A 25612-nucleotide genomic window follows, 5' to 3' on the forward strand; every position below is an offset into this window, starting at 1 on the left:
CATGAGCTAGGCAAAACTGAAATAGACTTGATCCCCCTTCATATTCAGTCAGGAAATATTTAGTGGTTTATATATGGTAGGAATGAAAAAGGAAAGGCTTACTTCTGTGTCTGTATTATTTATTCAATACCTTCATTTACTTTACATAATTTTGCTGTATGTTTATGTCCATGACTCTGTAGAAGTTTTTTACACATTAACAGCTCTTCAATAAATATCAATTTTATGATTTTTACAGCATTGTCAAACAGAGAAGAGAAAGTTTTAATGGACAGTAGGTTCACAGGCATTACCAAGACATGTTCTTCCACCTTCTGCCGGCTTGTAAGGATCAGTAGAGACATTTGTAGCTGCCTTTAGTGTTAATGCATTTAGCAGGAGAGCATGGTAGATTAATTTCATTTTCACATTCATTGATGTCTGTAAAATGAATACACATTGATCAATAATCATTACAAATTACATAGATGGATTACTACCTTCTCATACACGTATTCTACAGGTATTTGTAAATGTAAGGTATTGTACACTTTAAATGACACATAGATACTGCTAAGGATCCTCATTATTGTGGTTTAAAGCATGAAAGCTGGGTTTTGTTTGGTTTGGTTTTAGTTTTGGTTTGTTTTGTTTGTTTGTTTTTAAGCTGGAAATGATGAAAAAAGAAAATGTTGTTTTGGTAATCCATCGAAAGCTAGAAATGGCAATTTGCTATAATTTCAAAAATGCAAACTGTAAACTCAAGAGCTCTTCTTGCATATGTTTATGTCCTAAGATTTCAAATTCCTTTGTAAACTTTTCCATACTGTGCTCCATAAAGGTGGTGAAAATAATAACACCAACAAAGTTCTATATACTTCCAGGCATGATTTTGAGGATCCAAGGATTTATGTTAGCTTTAGATACAAACTTTGCATCAGTAATCTGTGTTATCATTGCAAAAATGTTTTTGTCTAGATGGGATATAAATTCTGTGAAATAACAATGTCCTGACAGAATGAAAAGCAGATGAACCGTTATCCATTGGAAAATGGACATAAACATATTGTTCCTGAGGCCTTTAGCTCTCACATTCTGATTATGTGATGAAATGAGAGCTGGTGTGGAGTGCAGGAAAGAAAGTACTCAATTACGGAATAAATTGAGTTTTTTCCATATTTTTGTATCTTTCTTCATTCTGTGCAATATTTACTTGCAGGACTTGATTCAGTTGCCCGAAGAAAAGTGTTAAGCAGTTTTAGATAGTTTCCCATTGGCCCTGTATAATATATGACAGCTTGTTCAGTGTCTCTGACCCATGGCCATGGGAAGCACTGCAAGCCCGTAAGTTGCCAACTAGTTGAGCCTTCTCTTTCTTTTCTGCCGCTGCCACAATGTTTGATCTGCTACTGCAGGCTAAGTAGCTCTTTTTGATCAGTATTGGAAACTGACCCTGTAGGAATTACTTATTGACTTCAGCACTGTCACTTGGGGAATTCTGTCATTGGAAATAGGATCAAGCCTGATCTTTTCTTAAATTTTAATAGAAAGTAGTAGCTTCCAAAGCTAGCCATCAACTGAGATGGTCAAAAGACTAATAATGCAGGGAATAATCTTAAACATCAGAACCCTTAAGGAACACTAAGTCCCATAACACCCCTCTGAAGGAGGAAAATAGTCTGTTATTCAGAATGAAGATTGCTGAACAAGTATTACTCTCTTGAAGACTACGTTTTGGGTTAACTCCCACTGGCTTCAGCATCGTCTGTGGACGAAAAGCTGCACAGTCTTTGCCTGCACTGTAATACAAATGTACTATTTCAGTTTCTGTACATGCATAGTCATGCTATCTGTTAACTAGCTAACACTTTTTTCCACCTCTAAATAGTGCATGTCAGACTCTACCAGTCTACCCTACCACTCAAAGGCAGTAATACCTGATTAAAGCAACGTAATCAGTTACGTATCAAGAGTAAGATAACACATAATATAAAGGAAGGTAGCATAGTCTAGCACTAAATGACTTCCTGAATCAACAGAAATTATTTCTGTTAAAGCCAAAGTTACTAAGCAGGAATTAACAGCTCTCTGCTTCCTATGCTTTTGCCAGCAGGCCTCTCTGTCTTTTCCAGGGTGGCATATAATTTTGAAACCATCTGCAGAAATGCTAAGCTCTGTCCTCCTCATTATATTGCTTGACTTACTCCTAATTTGCTGAACATTTAAAAGAATCGGAATGCATTGCACAGACATACACAGAACAAAGTACTTTCTACTGTAAAACTCAAGTAGCATCTGCATAAGTGGTTTTTGATGGTTTTCTTTTAATAAAAGCATTGCATTGCTTATTTAATATATGCAACAGCTTGTTTTCCTGTAGCAGATATACAGCTTTCTGTTTATGTTACTGAACATATTAAAAGAAACTAGGACAAGGAACGATGCATTCATATAAGTTATTTATTCAATTTGCTGCCAGAACATTAATCTATTGAAAAGATTTTATTATAGTTCATTTAACAGCTTTACTTCTTTATATGGTATTTATGTGGGTGGAATTCAGTGGATAAATAGGATTTGAATAAAGGAAAGAGCTGCAAAATTTCATTTGACTTTTTCCATACCAGGTATACAATTAGAATGAATAGCTTTCTATTCTGCTGTCACACTGATAAGTAGACTTTATTGCGGATCAGCTGCAGCACTTGCATTCAAATTAATTTGCCGCCATCCGTAATATACTCCTCAATATGGCCTTTTCAGGTTTCATTTTCTCTTATGTTCTTATAAAACTGAGCACTTTGAGTATGTGTATATATATATAATGTATTATATATACACATATACACCCCCATTTATAAACACACACATTTCAAATGTGAACAGAGAGAATTCATACTTTATAGCTGCAAAGAGAGAAGGTCTTCTAATGAAGTATTTGCTACCTTTTTTTTTTTCTTCCTAGCCTATTCTATTGAACAGTAAAAATAAGGCAAAGGTAAAAGAATGATTAAAATAACAGAAAAGTATTCCCTTGAAAATGTGTATGAACTATCAAAAGGCAATATCTTTTTACTGATTTTTCACCTGCTCTACTTTTGTACCTGCAGAAGTAATTAATTTCTGGCAAATCTTTTCAGAGCTATTTGGGAGAGGGAGCTTGGAACTGAAGTTATAATTAATTTTCTTGATTTTACTTATTCGCTTCACAGTATTTTTTCTTTGTCACTTTGCTTAACTTATTAGGATGATACAAGAACTACTGGTGCTGAGCTCATTTTGTATCTAGAGCATCTATTGAAATAATGCTAGGAAAATGCCAGCTGTCTGTCTTGCTGCTGAATGTAGGAGGATGGAATATACAGTTCTGATTTGCTGCTTTATGATTGTTAATAGACTCAATTTTGGCTTAATTAGGTAAATTTTAGTGACATTTTCCAATCATCAACTTGATTGCTGAATTAGGATAGGTAGAGACTGAGATAGTTATTCCGGTGTAATGAGAGTTTCACATTATCATGTTATTGTATTTATAAACCCAGAAGGTTCACTACAAGAGAACATAGGAAGGAGTTCACTTCTGATGAGCTGTGCTGGAAAATTCAGAATTTTAGAAAATTCAGAAACAACAAAAACTCCAGATACCTATACAAATGGGAGCCTCAAAGTTCCATCCTTTACTTGTGCAGGTTAATTGCTCTTCTCCTTGTAACTGAAATCCATATTGACATGAATAAATCACTGTAGATTTTCCAAATTCTGAACAGTATACAAAATCACCATTTTCCACACTCTTTGGTGTTCCACATACTTCCTCTACAAACAAAAAGATTGTATTACAAGCTCTTAAAAAATTGTCACCTTACCCTCACATATGGACAGTATTGTCCATTACTTCTATAAATTAACTTCAGTGAAATTACATGTTTTAAATGTGATCAAGAATGAAATTGTTCATTTCTGGACAAGAATTTATATGCAATACCTCATGTTTGACTTATAATCCTTGTAAAATTAGCCTTAACTTCTATCAGTATGTTCTCCAGAGTTCTTAGTTAATATTTTCTACCTATCTCCTGCTGCAATTGCCATAATGTCTGGGTATCTCATGAGCCATTCATGTTATCACAGTAAAGTTGGCAAATGCTGTCTTTTTTACAGGGGAAGATGGGAAAGTAAAGAGAGACCTACATCTCATTTCTAACTTACTAAACCTGTATGGCAAATCAGGAATGTAAGACCTGCCATAACCAAGGTTCATGCTCTAACTGCTGATCACTCTCCCCCATCAAAAAAGACTGGTAATTAGCAGATTACCTTCCTGATAGAATTCTTGCCAAGCTTCTAAATTCATTCCAGGTATATTGTCACAATGCTTAAAATCCTGTGGAAACTTCCCAAGTTGAAAGGCATCTGCTGGCACTGCAGAAATCCCTGTATTGTCACAAATCACGCGGGACAATGAGTGTTTTTTGAGTTCATGCTTTTGAGCTTCTGTGAAAACATTATCGTTTTCCCACCAAAATCTGGAAAAGATCAACCGAAATATTTTGAAAAGAACAAATTCAAAGAGTTGATATTTCTTTCACAGTACCCTATGTAAATGACCCAAAACAAGAGTTACAGCAAAATATAAGTGAAAACAACAATAACAGAAGTAAACACCGTGATCTGCAGACTTACATACCCAGCTTGAAAGTAATGAAAAATCTAGCATGAATCTGACGTACTGGTTAGGCCAGATGGTCTGTTAAAGTCACATAGTTAAAATTATTAATTTTTCACGCATGCAGAATTGCTTTTCCTTGATGACACATGGTCACAAAAAGTGTTATAATCCTGAGAGAAAAGCTTGGAACTAATTTGTTTGAACTGAATGCTTAATCTCATACACATTGGCATTCACTGTGCACGCATAAATTGTTTTAAGTATAAATCACAGGAAAATTATAGGAGTAAACCTACAATGTTTCCCCATATCATAGCTTTTGAATTCTGCTTGCCATTACAGAATTGTTGCTGTGAAACACGTATTGCTGAATGCTTCTCTGTTTAACATGGAGTTCTTAATTTGCTAAGAAAGCTGTAGCAATGCTGATTAATTATAGCAGAAAATTGTAAGACAGTAATTGTGCTTTTGACCATACAAAAAGGTAAACTGAGAGGACTGGCTGGAACCAAGAGGAGCTTTTTTTTCCATTTTGTCAGAATGGGAGTGTGGTTGCAGAACAAAATAACTAGTTGTTGCTACAAAGATGTATCTATCACATGATATATATATTATATGTAATATATATATGTGTGCATACATACATATGTATTTAGAGACAGAAAGGGAAAGAAAACACTGAGGAAAAAAGAAAAGATAAAAATTTAGTACATAAAGATGTTCTGAATGACAAAAAAGGGTTTCTGGAGAGTTTGAAATTAATAGCACATCTGCATTAATACACTAAACAGTCTTTAGGACTGCTAAACTGCTAAGATAGTTCCCTCTGGTATTCAGGTCAATTAGGGTTTTCCAAAATGCTAAGGCAGGATTTGTGGTAATATGGCCTAGGACTGTTAGCAGTAGAGTATGGATGTGATCACATTGTATGAACTGACCTCAAGTTTAATGCAGGACTTGAGCATCTATAACATTGGGGGAACAAGAGTGGGGTTTCTAGAAAGTTCTGTGGGTTTTGTGTTTACATTTTTCTGATTGAAAAGGAACAGTGATGTTGGCTGTGGACCCTGTGCAAACCTGGCATGTGTGCAGAGTGTCTGCGCTTTTATGAGCCTTCTGAAATGCCACCATACAAATGAGAAGTCTGATAGTCCTATTTGGGTCCTGGGGAACATGAGGGCTGCCGGTGTGCCCTAGTGGGGCTTTTCAAGGCAAATTGGACCTTGCTTCCAACAGGAGAATGCTCAGAAGCCCAAAGCCACTCATTGCCATAAAACTCAGTTAAGTAAGGTAAGTGTATGTGAAGTTTTGGAGAACTGGCTTTAGGTATAGGCAAATAATAGCTTACAGCAGGGCAATTTGGGGAGAAACCTATTCCACTCTGCCTGTGTTGGAGGAGGAGGTAATCTACAGGACCACGGATGAGGTGAATGTCCCATACATTAGCAGCACTGTGACAAGAAGTACAGGAGACATGGAGGGTTTGGAGAGAGAGAAAAAAAAGATGCCTTGCTTCTACACCTCACCTACAGACTGTCTCCAAACTTCTCAGAGCATCCTGGAACCTCACTGACCATTCCCAGGCCCCTTCCCATAACCGAAGCCATGACAGACTTTGCTCCATGCAGCTCTCCTACACATTTCATTTTGTCATTACGTGTACTGTCATTACAAAATTCAGTTTTATCTACACTTCTGAGAAGGCTTGATCAGATCATTACTTTTAATCTACCCAGCAGACATGTTCACTCTAACAGTTTTGCTCCAACAGATCTGTATCAGGTGACCAAAATTATACCGGTGAATATTACAGCATCAGAGTTAAAATGAAAGAAGAAATTAGGCACAAGTCCCCCTATGCAAAGAATGACAAAGACAGCTTCAGAATATTTTTTCCAACTATTGCAAATCCTGAGATCACAAATAGATTCAGAGTAGGAAGAAACAGAAATAGAAAGGAAAGTTTGATAGAACAGAAACAATTTGTTCCAGGTGATTTGGCTGAGGTTAAGACAGTGCCCAAGTTTAGTATATTAGAAAAAGAAATCCCTTCTTGTCTTGTAAGATTATTGACAAAAGATTTTAAGTCTATCAGGATGACATTCAGCCATTCAAAAATTCCACTTAGTCCTGGTTTCTGAACTTAAATGAGTACGTTACAAGAGATGTTTTGGAATCCCTACTTACTGAGACATCAATTAGAGCATCCAGTAGGCATGTAGTGTTACTAGTGTAGATATAGATAATACCCAAGACTCTACCTAACAAGGCACTGAAATGAATGTGAGAATTTTCTTTTCTTATACTTACTGTGTGAAAACTATAACATGTTGTCTCATACTTCTAACTTCTCTTAGATAGTTCCTTAGCATAGTATTAATGACAGAATACCATTTCACATTTAAGTTAGCTGACATAAAATTTGTGGAAGAAACTTGGAGAATCCTTTTACTACTAGAACTCTCTTTTTCTCAATTTGAAGTTAAAGTTAAATTATGCTTAAGTTTAATTAATACTAGCAGTATCATAAGACACTGAATGATAAATATTATCATAAAGTACTGAATAATTGAAACAAGGATGGAAGGACCTTGATAGTTTATCCTTACCCAGATAGGGTCACATGTGCCTGTACTATTCAGAAGACTTTCAATTGCATTTTTAACACAACCGAGTGGAATGTTTGTTGTCTGTATATTTGTGCTAATGAGACACCACCTTTACGATTAACATTGCTTTTTCCTGTGGGCTAATTAATTAACATTTTTTAAAGTTCAGATTTAAATTCTGCCTCAGATGCTTATTTATATAATGGTTTCTTTCCACAACAGTGACTTATGAGAGGAGCTTAAAGGTGAGTGCAAGGATTAGATGTACTTAAAACACCACAGCTAGAATGGTGTGAGCAGTTTAAAATTAGTCTTCTCATGAGGTTCGAAAATACTGCCACAAGTACCTGATGGAAATGAAAATAAAAGGTTGGCTTTATAATTTCTTCAGGAGCAGAAACAAGATACTAATTTACACTGCATCTTGGACACCTTTGTGACCTAAAGCTGGATTCCTCTTGCCTACCTGGAGTGAAGAACTGAACTGGCACAAGACCCTGATGGTGGTTGTGCAGGGCTTGGTGAAGGAACATGCTGTGCTGTGTCCAATGAGGCAGTTCTGGGAGTACTCTTCAGTCCTGGTTCACATAAGACCAGGTATATGATGTTTTAATTATCCCCTTTAGGAAGCTTGAGTTACAGCTCTCTGCATATCCCTTCTGACTTCGCTGGGGCTGCCATGGAAAATGTTGTGGTTCTTGCAGTTAAGGACCCTGAGGCCAGTGCAGCCCTCAGGGACTGGGCAGCTGAAGCCTGCACAGTGCTGCATCCATCCACACAGAAGTCACCCCTGGCACAACTAAGTGCTGGTGACACCCTGCATTTCCACCAGAAGTGCAAAGCTGGGCATCTCAACAACAATTTCCATGCCATCTGGAACTGACACTATATACAGACCAAAGAAGAATAAGAAAATGCTCACCTAACAAAACTGACAAGATAAAAATGTGGAAGTGGCAGGGAATAATTTGTTTAAAGCATGTTTAAGTGTCATGTGTTATGGTCTGGGAAGTATCCTCACATATCTGTAAAATCTCCATTGCTTCTACTTTTTTTTGCACAAATGATTCAACAGCATATATAATCTCACCTGTCACCATCCCGTAGTGCTTTCATTTGCTTTCCAATTATACATGCAAACAGGGGACCGGTTCTAGCACCTGGAAGAAAGTCTTCTACCAGACCACCAAGCCAAACGTCAATATTGCTAGGATTATGGTACAATTCCATTATTTTTTCAGTGACGTTACGATTGGTTATTACTGTATTCAGGTCAGTTAGAGTTTCCAATTTTGGTAAACTACAAAATTCTCGCCAGTCATTATAACCTGTAAGTATTATGTTAAAAAGAAGGTTAGATTTGACTATATTTGACTATATAAACTTAGTACATTTATAAACAATGGATTCTGACAATCCTAATCATAGTCATAGGCAATTATGTCTAAAAACATTGTTATTAGTTAAATTGATCAGGGAAATGATGACAGGATCTGAAACTACAGGACCTGCAGTTACTACACTACTTTCATGAAGAAAAACAAAGGTTTAAAACAATTATCCCATATTTAAGCAATGAAAACATGATAATTGATAAGAGATAATAGGAGCATGCACTGTGTCGTGAGATTTCCAGACTAGGAATACAAGAGTCAGGTGAAGAGTGAGCAAGAAGTAACATGAATAAAGTCAGTAGCTAAAGCACTTTACAAAGAAGAGTGTCCTAGGGCACACAGAAACTGTCTGTCTGGAAAACATATTTCTTTTACATCTCTTGCATCATTTTGGAATTAAATACCCCATCTCCCAGTAAAACTTTAATTTCTGGTTTGGGAGACCAAAACTCCATTTTTACCCTTGTATGGCTGAGAACTTTATACTCCAGGCCAGAGTCAGACTTAATTGTTACTGTCCAGGGCAAACAACTTGTATATTCCTAGCTGTGGAGTGGAGAGATTGGTCACCCAGAGACGTAATGCTCTTTGACAATGTCAGTCCTACCTCCATGTATGGGACATTGGGCTCAGAACATAGAATGCCAGTCAGGTGTGTCTCTTACTCATGAAGACAAGTGATCTGAGCTGGCAGGGAGTCCTTGGACACAGCTTTAGAAATGAAAAATAAAGAGGCCTTGTCTTCCATGCTGAAGGTTGCTACCACTGTTCTCAAGAAGCTATGGCATCCTTGTAAGGTTTTTTTTACACAGGACTGGGAACATACTGTGTGTTTTAACATCTGATGCAATCAAATTGAACTAAGGTCCAGCACAGTCTTCCTCTAAGCCAGTGCACCCATGGTCTAATGGGCTCAAATTCTTCGACTATAAGTTCAATCTTACTCTGGGTTGACTGGAGTGAGAAATCTAGTGCAAAAAAACAGGCACAAATGTGTGATATTTCTCAAAATGAGGTGTACATCTAACTAAGCCATCTACACCACTCCTGGAGACATCTCAACACCTTCTGTGGTCCACAGAGCTAGTGAGGTTGTGTCTAAGTTGACCTGTCCCACAGGCTGGGGGAAATCCTGGCAATGGCAAGTAGCTGTTGCAGCAGAAACCACACTCGTCTGGAGGTGGTTCCAGCAAGAATGAGCCTCAGGCACCTACACTGAGCACTCCCAGATCCACTCACTAGCACTGTACTTCCAGATTCCAGACTTAACAGGTTATTTTAATTTCAAATGCTGGGGAATATGCTGTTTCCATCAAAGTTAAAAATATTCACAACTTACATTTTTAAAGAAAGTTAAGTTACTTTTCTCATTACCAAAGCTATTATTTAAAACCTTCCAATAACATCCCAAATATAAGCAGTTATAGTTCAGTTACCAGTTCGAAGAAAATTCACAGAAAATCAATAGACCTGGGAGTCCGTGATCACGGCCACGCTGTAAATTTAATGATGCTAAATCAAGTGAACCGTTATTGGACAACACAAACAGTTTTTCTGTTAGCTCCTCATTCAGCAGTTGATCTTGCACCTGCAGTTTTGCTGAATGTGCTAGAAGACCCCTTAGTAAAGGATCCAAGCCACCTTTAAACACAAAATAATATAATGTTATATATATATACTATTATAACTTTCTCAATAGATGTGAATACCAGTACATTTCTATGCTTCTTAAACTTGGGCCACAGAGGCTTTTACATTCAAATACATGCAAAAATCTGCTTCAGCTTGAAATAGAAGTAATAGTGCTACGAAAAGGCTTTATCTACCTCTTCAGGAATAAGAAAATTTACCACCTGACAAAACATTCATCCACAACAAAAAAATATATGAAATATCTTCATCATCAATCAATCTGTTGTTGATCTACCAGGCAGTTTTAATCTGAATAGTAACTTTTGTCTGATTCAGACAACTATTTAACTAAGAATAATTGTTCCAGTTTATATTAGTGCTCTGGAACTCATTCAACACCTTAAATCAGTGATGCAATTAAATAAATGCTCTTATTCCTTATTCAGGATAAGTAATTTTGAAAAAAGTTACCTTATTCTGAAAAAAAATGAAATAGTTTACATAAAACCATACCTTCTTTAATGAGCCTCCATGGACTAAAGAAAACTTCATGCAAATGAAGATTTGGGAGTTCTGGATCATCTAAATACTGTGCATTCAATCGCCTTACTAGTGGTTGGATTGTTGCATGACCGAAACGGAAAGCGGCTGTTGAAAACACATTAGAAACTGTAGGATTCACTGTGGGATCATAACCTGTATAAAGGCCAATATACAGATTAAAAGCATCTGGGCCAATGATTTTGGGAATGTAATCTCTTAAAGTAATAATCTGAAAGAAAAGAAAAAGAAACATTTTCCATTCAATGTTTTTGTAGATGAATAGTAATGATTCCCATGTGCTGAATGCCCTTTTCTTCACTCATCTATCCCCAAACATTTGGCATGGTAAAGAGCAGTATTAGCTGGTAAACAATGTCATTCTTATTTTCACAGCAATGACTGCAGAGAATCAGTGGCATGGCTCAGTGCAGTACGACAGACGTGTTCCTGTCAGCTCCTGCCATAAATGCTAGACCAAGGTCTCTGAAACAGAGAGTATCACTGTCGCATACTTTAAATCCATGGGCCTAATCCAGTTTGAGGGAGGTATGCTGAGATCTAAAACTCTGATTGTGATGATATAAATGATAAAGCCCCTAAAAATGACAATAAAAGCATGAATTACTATAAGATCTTTCAAGAATGGTTGTTGAGATGAACAGATTCTATTTTCAGACTTACATTTGTAACACAAGTCATCTTTATTGAATATTTGAAATGACCAGGCTTTAAAATACTGGTGCCCAGAATCCCTTGGTAGAGGTTTTATGCTAAACTCAAGCCAATTTATAGACTCCTAAAAAGTATACTTCAAAAAGGAAAATGTTGATAAACATTTTCGGTCAAATGCTTTTATAATTTAATAACATTACAGTCACAGGAAAAAAAAAAAAGAGTAATCATGACCAAAAAAAGGGGAAGAGTGATCTAAAGTACTAAATAAAATGAAAGTGTTTTATAGGTTAAAGATTATGCTGAATTCAATAAAGCATAATGGCATGAACATGAAGCATAATGAACTCAATAAAATAACTATAGATTCAATATAGTGTGCAATAAAATATACAGACAAATGCACTTTGAGCTTGATACAGTGCATATTGAATAGTTAATTGGCATAAAATGACCTTATGAAAAACTAATATTTTTGTTTTAGACACAGCGCAGAGACAAGCAAACTCCTCCAGAATTTGCTTACTTTTGTCAGAAGGTGGAAGTAACAATTTCTTTATGATTTTAGGTTAGGTCAAGCAGTGAATAAAATATTTGAAAGACAATACATTAGAATTTCTTTTACAGATCCTTTAATACAGCATATGAAGTAAATAACATAATTGCTAGAAATTAATACTGACACTGTCATTTGAGAAGTTAACCTTTTGCTACATTCACAAAGGTTTTGCAAGGCAACACTTGCCATGGATGCAAAAATTCGGATACGACTGTCAATTTTTGGCTCATTGTAAATGAAATCCCAAAATAAGCTGCTCATAAAGGCCAGATTCCCTGAAGAAAATGGCAATTCAGATTTTTAATTTGTTCCAGAGGTAAGATATTAATTTCTTGTTTCCTTCGTTGAGGGGTTGCTATTTCAAGACTTGAAAATTAAAAGGCTAAGTTTAAAAAGGGGTCTTAGGCCTGCTGTGAGCTAGGAGAGGCATCTGTCTGATGGCCACTTCCAATGGCCAAATGAGGCTCCATCAAGTGGAGCTGATTTTTAGACAATACAGACTAAGGTGTTACTAATATAGCAGAAGACGATGCTGCCAGAAAGAATCTGGAGTCTAACAAAGAACTGTATCTAAAGTACATCAGCATGTAGCATCCAGTCTTTGCGTAGTCTCTGAATGTACCTTGCCTGAATTTGTCTGTGTGAAGTCACGAGGCTCACTACAAATTCTCATAACTGACACATATATAAGTTTTAAAGAAGGTGTAAACAGCTAGCAAACATCAAAATTATTTTGTTAGAATTTAACTTCCTGTTGATTTGAAAGATTTTTTGTTCATATTTGGCATAAATAAGCATAAGAGTTTCTTTCAGTAAAGTGTTTCTTCAACTGAGATTCTCCTGTGGAAACAAAGGAATGTGCTTGTCTAAAAATACGTCAATAAAATTAGATTCAGAAAGGTACAATATGGAAAAGAAACTGCAGGCAAGTACAATGAACTGTTCTACCATTTATTACTTACTTTGAGTCTACTTATAAATATTAACTTTCAGGTGTGTGCAACAGCGTAAGGGATTTATGTGGACATAATGACCCTGAACCTGCAAGGCACTGGGTGGACTCAACTCCCTGTGACATTTGGGAGACTAGGGATAATCCAGGCTCCTCTTAGGATACATTCAACACCTCATAGCATCAAATCCAAGATCCATAGTAGGCTCATGAAGAATTTGATTTTAATCAATAATGTCAACATGTCTTCTGTCTCATGGCAGTTATTGTTTCAATGCTATAATTCAGTGAAAATTATGAAAAACGAACAGTGCCTTTTAAGTAGAAGCCCATGTGCTCAATATTTAAATGACTTTAGTAGTCTATATGACCAGATAGTAACAGAGATTGAGAATATTTAAATGTTACTCATTGAGTTATATCAGAGAAAGTGAAATGCTGATTTCCTAGAAATTCAACTAATCATTTAGTAAGTATCCAGATAGAAACAGAATCTGAGTGATTATAATACTGTCAGAAAAGTCTTTGCACAGATTTTCTGTCATATGACGAATCACATGTGCACTATATATAGAAAAGTGACTGAAAAGAAAAAAAAAGACACCCAATGATAGGACAAGGGGCAATGGGTTCAAACTGGAACACAAGAGGTTCCACTTAAATTTGAGAAGACACTTCTTCTCAGTGAGGGTGACAGAACACTAGAACAGGCTGCCTAGGGAGATTGTGGAGTCTCCTACTCTGGAGACATTCAAAACCCGCCTGGACACCTTCCTGTGTAGCCTCATCTAGGTGTTCCTGCTCTGGCAGGGGGATTGGAGTAGATAATCTTTTGAGGTCCCTTCCAATCCCTAACATTCTGTGATTCTGTGAATCCTGACCTACAAAGAAAATAATACTTCAATTTAAACAGTATGTCAGTGTGAAAGGCATCATCCTTCTCATTCAGATGGTAGAATTACAACAAGGGTTCCCAAATGTCCTTATGAGTTCAGTGAGCATCTTGGCTGAATTTGCCTCCAGGCTGGGCCACCTCCAGCAGAAGTCAGCCAAACATTAGGTATTTGGAAACAGGTTACATAATTTCAAATTATTTTTGCAAATTCTTTGCTGATGTTAATAGTTATTTCAAATTATGTGCAAAAGACACAGAAATTCACTTTATGTCTCATAAGGCTCGTCAGACTTTCCTTGCCAAAACCCCTCCAGTATTTTCCAAAGTAGGTGTGAATGGGGCACAATGGATGCAAAAGGAAAATAAATTTTAAAAAAAGGCTGGAAGAGAGAATATAAAAAACATGTGAACTGTAAGGCTGAGAGTGCAACTTGTCTTTGCCATTGGTCAGAGTCAACTGTAAAGCAATAGTCTCTCACTGAGATAGTGAAAAGCCAATTAAATGAAGCTCCTGCACTTGGGAAAGATCGTAGAAATAATAGACAACAACCAAACATGGCAAAGATGTTTCATTCATTTAAGTGCTCTGCACAGTAGGTTTGAAGTTCTCACTATAGATATTAAAGGATTAAAGATGATACTGAAGGGTGATTGTATGATAGTTCAATTTTTAATATATATGAACACATTATATTTCCTTTAATAGTCTGAACCATACTCTTTATAAACATGATCTAGGACACTGTGCAACACATACTGTTTTATAATATTTATTATTTCTCTATTTATTCTTTATAATTTCATAAGCTCCGACAGGAGTTATCTAATCATCTAATTTCACAAACAAACTTAATTCAAGTTAGCCATGTTGAACCCAATAATTGTAGTTAAGTTAGTCAGCCTCTGAAGACGCCCACTTTCAACCCATGCCTTGGATCATGGCAGAGAAGTAGGGATGCAAGATGCTCAGAGAACACAAGTAGATGTAGAAGAAAGTGAAAAAGCAACTATATCCACACTGACAACTAAAGACAGTTGTCAACTACAATTGGCTTGAACTGTCAGTAACACCATTAATTCAGAGATGTTTCTCTGATACTGTAGTAAATCAAAGAGAATTTGATTCAGATTGATCTGCAAAACTCCTTCTTCACTCTGACTAGCGCCACATCATCTGGCTTTCACAATCCAAATGTCACATCAGGGGAAACGATGTCTGGGAGGAACAGCACATGTGCATACAGTTGTATACTGCAAACCACTATGTACGAAATAGCAATGTTGAGACTGTAGCAGTTTCATAACCGAGCATTTTCTACTGTCTCATCTACGCTTTTTGTTTGAAGGAAAACAAATTTCAGTTTTTTTCTTTCAAATAGCTTAAAAAGAGGAAATCTAATTATTTTTATTCTGTTCTCTCGGGTAAAAACAGGAATAAGATAAACAAGCAGCTAGTTTCATTTCAGTTAGTAAATGACAATGGAAAAATATCTTTTTGCACAAAACAGTAGGTAAATCAGGGTATTCATTTTTACCACTATATACTGCAGTATTAATGCCTTAGAGTTAAGCACATGTCATCCCCTAAGGGGAAAGTTAACCACTGTTGTGGTTCATATAAACTACTACTTATCAGTGAAACATGACTACAATGCAGTGAAAAAAATCTGTTTTGCCCTGGATATCAAGAGGCAGTTTCTATGTTTGGTAACTTTGTCAAGCTTCTGTTATTAAATGCTTGTCACTAGAGACGTTTATGCTGCTAAAAAAGCATCCAGGATGAAAAGTAGGGTCTAAAGAGAGATTTTTTTCTTTCTCTTCATTCTAGAAATAAGGGAAGGCTTTTTGTTCAATTCTCTATAATTACACACCCACAGGCAAAAATTATGCTTGAAAGTATTCATTCCAAAAAGAGAGAATTTTAGAAATGTATAGCAACTGAAACTAAATTTTAGAGTGGAAATCTAATGTAACTTCAACTAGAGCTGTCATTAGTGTGCTGGTTAGCATACCACATTAATAGAGATACCCCAATTATCTCTCTCAAATGAATGTCTCTAAACCAGCTAGATACTCAAACACATTTCTAATGAGCCATGGGCAAATCTCATTAGTTTGTGATACTGGTAGAGATAATGAGTAGCCCAGATTCATGCAGAGTATTGCCTTCCACAAAGTGTTTCCTTTCAGGTCATAATGTTACAGGATGTAAATCAGAAGTGTATGAATGCACAGAGGCCTACTTTTGGCTTTGCATTTTTCTTCTAGCACGGATTAACAATTCTAACTTGTCAGTGCCGTTATATTAATGGAAACAGCACATTTACAGCAGAAGAGCTGACGTGGTTAATGTGAACAAAATATAAATTAAAAAAGTCAAACTTTTCAAAAGGACTGACAGAATACAATTCAACAAGGCATGTTACTTTTCTGAAGTTATCTGGCTCTAAGTGCAAATAATATGCCAGAGAATGTTGTTTGTTTCTTAACATTTTCTGCTGACTAAGAATTGTGGTAGAAGAAAGGACAACTGAAATTTTCCTCTCTCCTTACACCATTTATCTTCAAAAAAGGCTCCTTTTGTTACTAAAAAAAATCTGTTTGCAAGAATCAGGAAGCATATGAATGCCACCTAACCCTCAGTTTATTTTGGTCCTCATACTACTCATTCCATATTATGGATTATAGTGGACAGTCTGAATCACTCTTTTTAAGCTGTCTGATTAAAGGTGAATATCCACAAATGCAAAGGCCCTGGTGAGGATCAGAGAAGCAGCTTCAGACAGAGCAACCTGAGTAACCCAACCGTGGAAAAGGGGCTCATGGGATTGTCTGTTCCCCGGGGGCCCCCGGGGAGAGCAGCCAGACCTCAGTCCTACGTATGAAACCCACCAAAAAAAAGGAAGAAACTGTCCCTCAAATGTTGTACAAGCTAAAGGGGCAGTTGCTACTTTTTCTGGGGTGCAGGAAGGACATGATTTGGGGACTGTATAGAACTTCATTTGCAATGTTTTAAGGGTTTGTGGGTGACAGTGAAACGCTATGGGATACTCAGGAAAAGGATGAAAGGTGGGGAAAGGGAAGGGTCAAGGTGGACTGGGGAGGAACATGTATAGGAATATAGAGGTAAAAAGTGATAGAAGGGCATCCAAGGACAGGGAGTCACAACATCCACCCATCTACTGGGCTAGCACTAGAGGAAACTATCTAGGTCCTCATGCCATTCAGATTTGACCGTCTCTAACACTGTGAACAAATAGATTAAATTTTGTTCAAGAGACATCCTGTTGAATGTTTTCATCATGTTTCATTTATGATAGGGTCATGTGGAGGTCTGCAGAAACTGAAGAGGAATAACAGAACTGTGAGGAAAAAAGGATTTAAAATCTGTGTAACTACTTCATTGTGGGGGAAGCAGGGGAGGGTCCTGGAAAGAAAAAGTAAACATACTGAGTTGAAATACATTTTCCTATTCTCAAGTCTAATATAAACATTCTTATGAACTCTTTTCTTCTGTATTTTCCCATATTTATTTCTCCTACTCTCTCCTATCAAGAGTAGCTCTTGAAGTTGATGCATTAACGCATCATTGAGAGCTTCACAGGCAGTTTTACACAGGGAAGTTATCCATTTATACAATTCCCATGAGAAAGCAAGCATTTTGAACACTATGTAAATAACAGACATTGCGTTTTAATTGTTTCCTTTACTAAAAACAAAAAAAAAACAAAACAAAACAAAAAAAAGCATCTGAAAAGGCCTCTTCAATAGATAAAACAGACACCAGAAAAGCCTGAAAATCCTGCAGAAAGATGAAGCAGAGTAGAAACTGCCATGAAAATCAGAGCACTGAGGGGTCTGGACATACTAAGGACAATGACATTGCATTCAGGAAAGTGGAAAACAGAACAAACTCTAAATATGCCAATTTGAAGTGCAGAAATAGGTCACAAAGAAAGGGTAAAATCACCTCCAAAGCCACTCACAAATTAGAAGTTTTGTGACTGATTCTGTTCTAAGACATTCACTGCAACATGTAGATAAGCAACTAAACAGCCAACCTGATGCAGAGCACCAACAATTTTTCGTGCTTCCTGGTAGACAGTCTCAGCGGTCCAGTGGCTGTTGATGTTTTTGAGGGCTCTGGCCAGGCGGTTGTGCTCCCTCAGCCACAGCGTGTGCATGGCTGCCAGAGACGTGACCTCACTGGATCGGCTGTCCCCAGCCATAAAGCATTCAATTCTCTCACCTCCACTTGCATTTGAGTCCTGTGCACAAGGTGATGGGATCTGGTCTGTAAAAGGCAGGTATTCCTGATGGTTGTCATAATATTTGACATTTACTCTAAGAAGACCTTCTTTGCTTGTTAAGTTCCTCAGTTTGTTTTCAACAGCAGGTGTACTGCCATAGACAGTAGAAGCATCAAGGAAAGAGGTTAAGCCATTGATCTGTTGTCTTGAATTTAGCGCTGATACATTTCCAAAGAGAATAGTATGATCACCAGTGCCACACGCTGGAGACGAGCGGTAGAAGGGCAGGCAATCCATCCCTGCAGTTAGTGTATCATTGATGGTCACCTGCATTAAAAAATAAAAAAAAAATTTTAAAAAAATAGTGTGTTTTCTGAGGTGAAGTTAACATAGCTGAGGATGTAGAATCAAGGGTTGTGCAAATATTTCTTTCCTCTGTTTCAGTTTTCAGTTGTTCATTCTTCATCTACTGGATTGACGTATTCTAAACCTGTACAGAATATTTTCCTTCAGATTTTAGCAAAAACATGATTCAAGCCTCTTTAAGCAAAGACAGAAATAAAACCCAAACCATCCACTCTGTCATAAAAACAAGCTACTGATCTAATATCTTTTGCATAATTCTACATCTGAATTAGTCTGGTTTCACAATGAAAATTCATCATGAAATGTATTGCAGTGAAGACATGAACATCTGGTCAAATTAGGTTCTACTGAACACCAAGTGAAACAGCAGGTTTACATGTACACGTAAAAGCGTAATGAAGAGTTTCAATGTCTGTAGCAGCACACTGTAAAGGCTTTGTTTTGATAATTTTAATCCAGCTTCCTAACTAAAAAAGGTATATATAATTATTCACTCTGCTTTCTGCCAGTCCCCCACAAACCTTTCTCAACATTGTTTCGCAATGATGGGTGTCTTACAAGTATTGAATTCTGACTGTCTTTGTAAAAAGCAAAGGCTGCACAGAGCCTTTGCCAAGTGAAAGGCTTCCCAGTCCTTCGTCGGTTTGACCCACACACAGCCGAGAGACTGAGGTCAAATGGTGATCCAGCATTTGTGTGGATGCTGGATATTCAGCATGGATATAGTCTGCACTAGCCTGTCACACAGTCAACTACTACAAATACAGGTAAAGGGCATGGGAGAAATGTAGGAGTTATCAAATCAGATTTTGCAGTATAGGTAAGAGTAATAGGGGCAAATACAGCCCAAATGAGACAGCTGAAGTTTTGCCACAGAAGAGCACTGAAAATGGTATGTGAATAACTTAACAGATGTGGAGAAGGCAGCAGAAGTGTTGGAGGAGGAGAGAAAGCAAGAGGGAGAAAGGTTTTATTCACTTTGTAGGATATGCAAGAGGAAAGCTCAGATCATCAATTCTATTTCAATGAACAGAGTTCAACACTAAGATGAAAACTGCCACGTTTCAAAATTACTAAATTCTCTCTGTGTTGTGTATTGCAGATTTGGCTTTACAAACTCTCTGAAAATCACATTATTTCCAAATTCTAACTGTAATGCTTTGTGCACCAACAATGAGCCATAACAGCCTGTGAAGATAGAATAGCCATTACAGAGGGGGTAAAAGTAACAAGGGAAGTTTGGAATGCCTAATAAAATAACATAATTACCTCATTTATTACAGCAAGTAAAATTTTCTTCCTACTGAGAACTCATTATACCAATAAAGCATTTAAGTTAAGAAATTTGTTATTCAAGTTTTGTTTGGTAAAGAAATTTTACTAATGTTTCTTCACTACCTAGGTTTTAGCAAATCAAAGTAGGTTATTTTTGAAGGAAAATGTAATATCTTTTCCTCTTTTTTTTTTTTTTCTTCCCCCTTTCATTGTTGAAATCGGTAACATATTTGCCTCGGATTTTCTACTTAGTATTTGTCTCTATCACTAAATCACACTTTTCTCCTAAACTAATGAAGAATATTCATATCAATTTTTTTCTCTGTCTTGCATAACTCTAGAGGAAAAAAACTCACAACAGAACTCTCTCTGGCCACAATAGTTTTCCTAGTATAGCAGCACATTGATTCGAACTATTACATATGCATGGTTAAATCATTTTATGGTGAAATTATTTTACATGTAGGAAACTGAAAGACATAAATTGTTTCCCTGTATCAGAGGGTCAAAACTGTTATTTCAGTTAAAGAAAAATTCTTTCTTATTGTGAATTTGTTCTGTGGCAAATGACCTTGTAAAAGGATTTTTCCTGTAGACTTAAAATAAAACCTAACTTAGAGTCTATGAAAGTTTGGCAAGAAGTAAAACATGAATGTTTATTTGTGGACATGAAACTCAGAGATGAGTCAATGACCCCATCTGACAGTGAGCTGGCACCTCAGGAACACAGAAGGTGGCAGAGGCTCACTTTGCTGGTTGCTGAGCGCACACAGACTGATCTATTTGTAGCTGAGACAGTAACCTGTCATGTTACATGTCAGCTTTTGCAAATCACCTCACTTTTCTGTGGTGCTGTTTCTCTTCCACCTTTTTGTATCTGAACTGTCTGAAAGCTCTGCGGGACTGTATCTTCCTACGTGTAGGTGCCAGGTCTCACTTATTGTCAGCAATGTAATTAATACTGAATAAAGTCAGTAGCTCTCCTATGAAAGCTTTTCTAATGTCTCATTATGTCCCAACCCTAACTTGCAATAATCATCTGAGAAATGACAGGTTATGTCCACAACCCTGTTCCATGTGCCTAAAGGTAGTGATTTTCTTCCCCCACATTACAAGATTCTGAAAAAAAAAAAAACACGGGGAAAAAAAAAGAAGAAGAAAAAAAAAATAAAGAAAAAAAAGAGACATTCAGGCTCTGCCAGAAGCTACAGGCTTGGTGTGAGAATCACTGGGTGAAATTCTATAGCCTTTATTATGAAAATGTCCAGAATAGAAAATCATAATGGTTCCTGCTAACCTATGAATCATTTATTTACACTTGTTATTAATATTAATGCACTACCACAGCTTTCAATCCTTCATTGAATTGCACTGACTCAGAATATTTTCCAGACAGCTTCTCTAACCTGCACAGCCAGGAGCTCCCTTTCCCTGGTCAGACTCCTAGAGAGGGCACGTAGCTCCAAGCACGGTTGTCCTTTTTTGTGAGTGGGCTCTCCCTTGGGTGCCACTGTTCTAGGAACACAGCAAGAGTGCAAAATGCAGCCCCTCCATTTACATTGTTGGATAGTATGCTAGTAGTTTCACTGCCTTTGGAAACCAGCCACAGTGTCTTTGTATACAAAATTAATATAAAAAACTAACTGTGGCTGTTTTCCAAATGTTTAATAGGTAGAGATTAGCCTTCAGATTGCAGGAAGAAAATAAATTCTAGGGGGAAACAGCATTTTGTTTCAGTGTTCAAAAACCAGTTTTTCTGGTTATACTAAAAGCTACTAACTCCCTCCTTTTATTTTTTTATTTTTCTTCTTTTTTAATACAGTATCTGTTCTTTGCCAAAACTAGTCACAAAATACTAGGTATATATGAAAAGCAAAAGAACAACAATATTCATATCTGTCCCTCTTTAAGCTGTGAATAACAGAAAAATAAAATTGAGCTTGAGGATTAATGGGACTGTGAGCAAGCAATGAATTCACAAGTTGGGAAACTTACCTAATACTTATAGGGTTGTGCCTGAATTTCTTTATATAGAATCATAGAATCATTTTGGTTGGAAGAGACCCTCAAGATCATAGAGTTCAACCCTATATGACCCCCAAAGTCCACACCGTGTACCAAACATCAGCTCTCAAAGGTGGCTATGAGTACGCCCTGACCCCATTCCCCTGCCACGCTATACTGCTGAGCAGAAGCAGCTCCTAGGCTCCAGTCACTGCTAGGTTTAGTACATGTACACATAACTTGCCTTCAAGAGCATCCTTGAAACATTATCTGTGATGAATCTCTTTCAGCTCCAAGACAGAAAATCTAATCTATGTCCCTTTTTTAGAGCAGTGAAGGATGCAGTTGTGGGTCAATGTCATAGTAACTTGTGCAGCTTCTTTCTCTCTGCACCATGATGCTGTTACCACATGGATAATGTTTACCTTGGAGTTATTTTTCAAAGATCTCTTAAATTGTCACTTTTTTAAGCAGATGGGATTTCTAGGCTTGAGCTAGTCAGGATTCAGTGATTAGACTTCTATGGTCCCTGTGATCTGCATTTGATTCAAGTTACAGGCCATACTATGAGCACCTTCTCAATTAAAAAATCTATTTAGCAGTAAAAAAGTGGAGATTTGCACTTAGAGATCAATACTAATTGTGCTGTTTCAAAGAATTTGTCATAAACACAAAGCACAAGCTTTCAAAGACTTATGCAATTTTATAGCTACAGTGAACTGACTTTAAAAATGTGAGCTGAGACACAGCCACATTGTGTCATATGGTGGAGACACACTCCACCTCCTTCATGACATCATGTGAAACACTGCTGGTCAGGGACTGGACTTCTGCCCTAACCTCTCCTGGTGAGACTCTAGAAATGTGATTCTTCCTAAGGATATTACCTAACAGCATAAACAGAATAAATAATTTCTTCCCTCAGATGGAAATTTGAGACACAATAAACTAGAGATTTTTGTCAGAACTCTGGAAGACTCACTGCAGTTTTGGCTGTTGTGGTTAAACCAGGTTAGCCAGTCACTCAGGATCCTGATAATGTGATTCTTTAAATTTGTGCTCTTTCTGAATGCTCTCAAGCTATGCTTGCAAACTTTCAAAAGTCCATTTCTCTTGGGTGAGAGAAACTAGATTTACCTGCCTGTGGTAAAATTGCAGGCAGTCATTAATTTCACTGAGCCTTCCCTGTGTTTTAGATTGTCCCATCAAATGGAAGACGAGCCATCTTTCAACACAGGCTCTGATTCGGTTCCCATTACAGTTAGCCGAATATTTTCCCTTATGTTTAATGGAAGTGGAACAAGGCACTTAAGGCGAAAGGAGTCCGTGGCATAGCTATCAATTATGGTTTGTTGAGGGGAAGAGTGTTGTATTCTGAGGGAACTTATTCTCTGCGTTGGCCTTAGTGCAGAGAGAAGCTGGTCAGTAATCAAGCTCCAACCCTAAGGAAAGCAATTTATGTTGCTCTTGACAGAGACGGAGGCATCAGTGCAAGGGCTGTAATGGGCATGGGGCTCTCCTGTAGCACAAGGAGAAGGCCAGAATGAGCTCTGAGAAACAAAAAAAAAGTAGTTTGACTTTGTTACTTAATTTTTTTGAGTGAAAGAATGACTATACTTTCAAATTAATCAGACAAAAATACAAGATCTCATACCAATTCAAATTTCTTCTACACCTCTAACAAGCTTTGAATTCATGTTTTCCATCTACTCAAAGAGGTGATGTATGTAAGCTTCAGCAGCTCCCTGAAGATCATTTTCTACAATGTTGAAAAGATAGCTCTCTTCAAAAGTTTGCATTAGCTGCTGGAAATATCTTTGCTTTCACTGAGTAAAGTTAAAATCCTTTCACTTTATCTGGCTGGCAATGTAAAACCAGAATTATTTATGACTACTTCCCTGTTTTCCCCAATGGAACTCAAAACCTTGAAGCATGAGAACAGTAACACTGGGAGGGACTAGTAAGGTTTCTCTGTAACATAAACCTGAGAGGCAGAAAAATTTGATATTTGTACAAAGTACCTTAGCTATGGTTTGTTATCCCTACAAAACAATTTAAATATCCACTTTTTGCATTTAATAGTTGCATTGTGTTTCAATTTTTCTATCACTGCCTGCTCTAATATTTCTTGCTGATGTATCAATTTCCTTTATAATTATTTCTGTGCATGCATATCACTCATGTGCCTTACTTTACTCACATCTTCAGAGCCTGTAATATCTCTTAAAGAAATTAATTTAGAATCTTACCTTTATTGGAAAACATGGATTTTGTTTTTCACATGTCATCTGGCACTCCTTTCCAGTTAGGAAGGCGGTTCTTCTTGTGCTTTGTGGTGTGAATGCAATGTCATGGTCTATGTACTGTCCCCACACCATAATAATATCAGAATACAGGTTGTCTTCAGTAACAGCCTCATTAGATGCATGAATAATTTTTCTTGTCACTTCACGAACCTGTGAAGACATCTAATTTATTTTAAGTGTTGAGTAGTATTTACTTATCATAAAAATGATAAAACACTAAAAAACACGGGAAACAGTGATACAAGTTTTTTTCCTTACAATACTTTACATTTTAGAGTACTTTTAATGGTTTGCTTAAAAAACCAAAATAAAACAAAACAAACACCTCAGCAGAAAACCCAACCTCTGACAGACTCTTATTTCTGTTGGGGAGCTGAGATACAAGTGCCACAAGCAGATTCAAAGATGATTCAGCCTTTTTTTTCTATATATTTTCCAAATGAGTAGTGTATCTTTGTTCCTTTCCAGAGAATTTTGAAAACCGCAGGTTTTTTTTTGACTGTCTAAAAGTTTTCATTCTATTGATTCTGCTTTCTGCTCCTTTAAAAAATGTTTGCTGGGCAACCTCAAATCACTGTAGATATACAGAGGCTCTGGGCCCCTCCACATGTAAATGGAGCAGCATCTGCAGCCCAGGAGACAAAGTAGCTTGCAAATATACGGTAGGTGAAAATTTTGCTTCGTTTTACCAGTAAGGGAAATGCCAAAACATATTTCTACAGCACTTTTGTGAAAGCTGCATACAGATGCTTGGAAGGGGAACACATAGAGACATCTATGCCACATGTCCAGCCTATACTAATAACCAAGCAAAACCACCAGAGCCAAATCAGCAGTCAGTTTATGATGATTAGGGTATCATTACTATTCACAGGTTCTTCCCTCATGCTGTATATTCCCTTGCATACAGCAGCTGCCTTAGAAGTCAAGCAATTGATAAGGCAGCACATAAAATAGTCACAGAGTCTAATAAATATAAGGGCTATATAATGAATGTATAAGGCAGGTGCAGTTAAATAGAATTGGTAAGGACAAGAGGCAACATGGGACTTGTCAGGAACATCAGCCTTTATATTGGAATAGTCAAGTGCAGAGATACATAGAACTCATCAGGAATACAAGTCTTTATGTCAGTTTTTAATAGCATTGGTGGCCACAAAGCATGAACTTTTCTTCTTGCAGTTAGTAAGATTTTTCTTATCATTGTTAACTTGAACAGCTACGTTGTGCTCTAATATTGCTTCTAGTAATCCTCACATTTATCTCTCATCTTCACCTTATTTGCATGTTGTTTTTTAGAAGATGAAGCTGGATAGCTAAAAGTACCAAAAAAAAAAAAAAAATTAGAGAAACGAAGAAAAACATCCATGGCACTAGTTTTATCCTATCTTACTTCAAAATAAAACAGAGAACCTTGCTGATGGTCAGATATGATCTAATTCGGTGTAGCCACATAGTTTTGTTTTAGCGTGTTTTACTTCAGAAGCATCTACCCCAATGAATCTAG

General features: G+C 36.9%; 1 protein-coding gene across 1 annotated transcript in view; it reads right to left on the reverse strand.

Annotated features, from left to right (window-relative positions):
• Positions 1 to 331: 331 nt before the first annotated feature.
• Positions 332 to 25612, reverse strand: part of TPO (thyroid peroxidase) — a gene marked incomplete at both ends in the record, with an annotated part of 42127 nt that continues 16846 nt past the window's right edge. The window contains 8 exons of the mRNA XM_080342965.1: positions 332 to 420; positions 3625 to 3795; positions 4297 to 4505; positions 8348 to 8585; positions 10122 to 10292; positions 10797 to 11055; positions 17966 to 18481; positions 24049 to 24255. Of these exons, the coding sequence (XP_080199091.1) occupies positions 332 to 420; positions 3625 to 3795; positions 4297 to 4505; positions 8348 to 8585; positions 10122 to 10292; positions 10797 to 11055; positions 17966 to 18481; positions 24049 to 24255 (1860 nt within the window). The remainder of the gene's footprint in view (positions 421 to 3624; positions 3796 to 4296; positions 4506 to 8347; positions 8586 to 10121; positions 10293 to 10796; positions 11056 to 17965; positions 18482 to 24048; positions 24256 to 25612) is intronic.

The sequence above is a fragment of the Nesoenas mayeri genome (genome assembly GCF_963082525.1).
Source record: "Nesoenas mayeri genome assembly, chromosome: 3".
In the NCBI taxonomy this organism is placed as follows: domain Eukaryota; kingdom Metazoa; phylum Chordata; class Aves; order Columbiformes; family Columbidae; genus Nesoenas; species Nesoenas mayeri.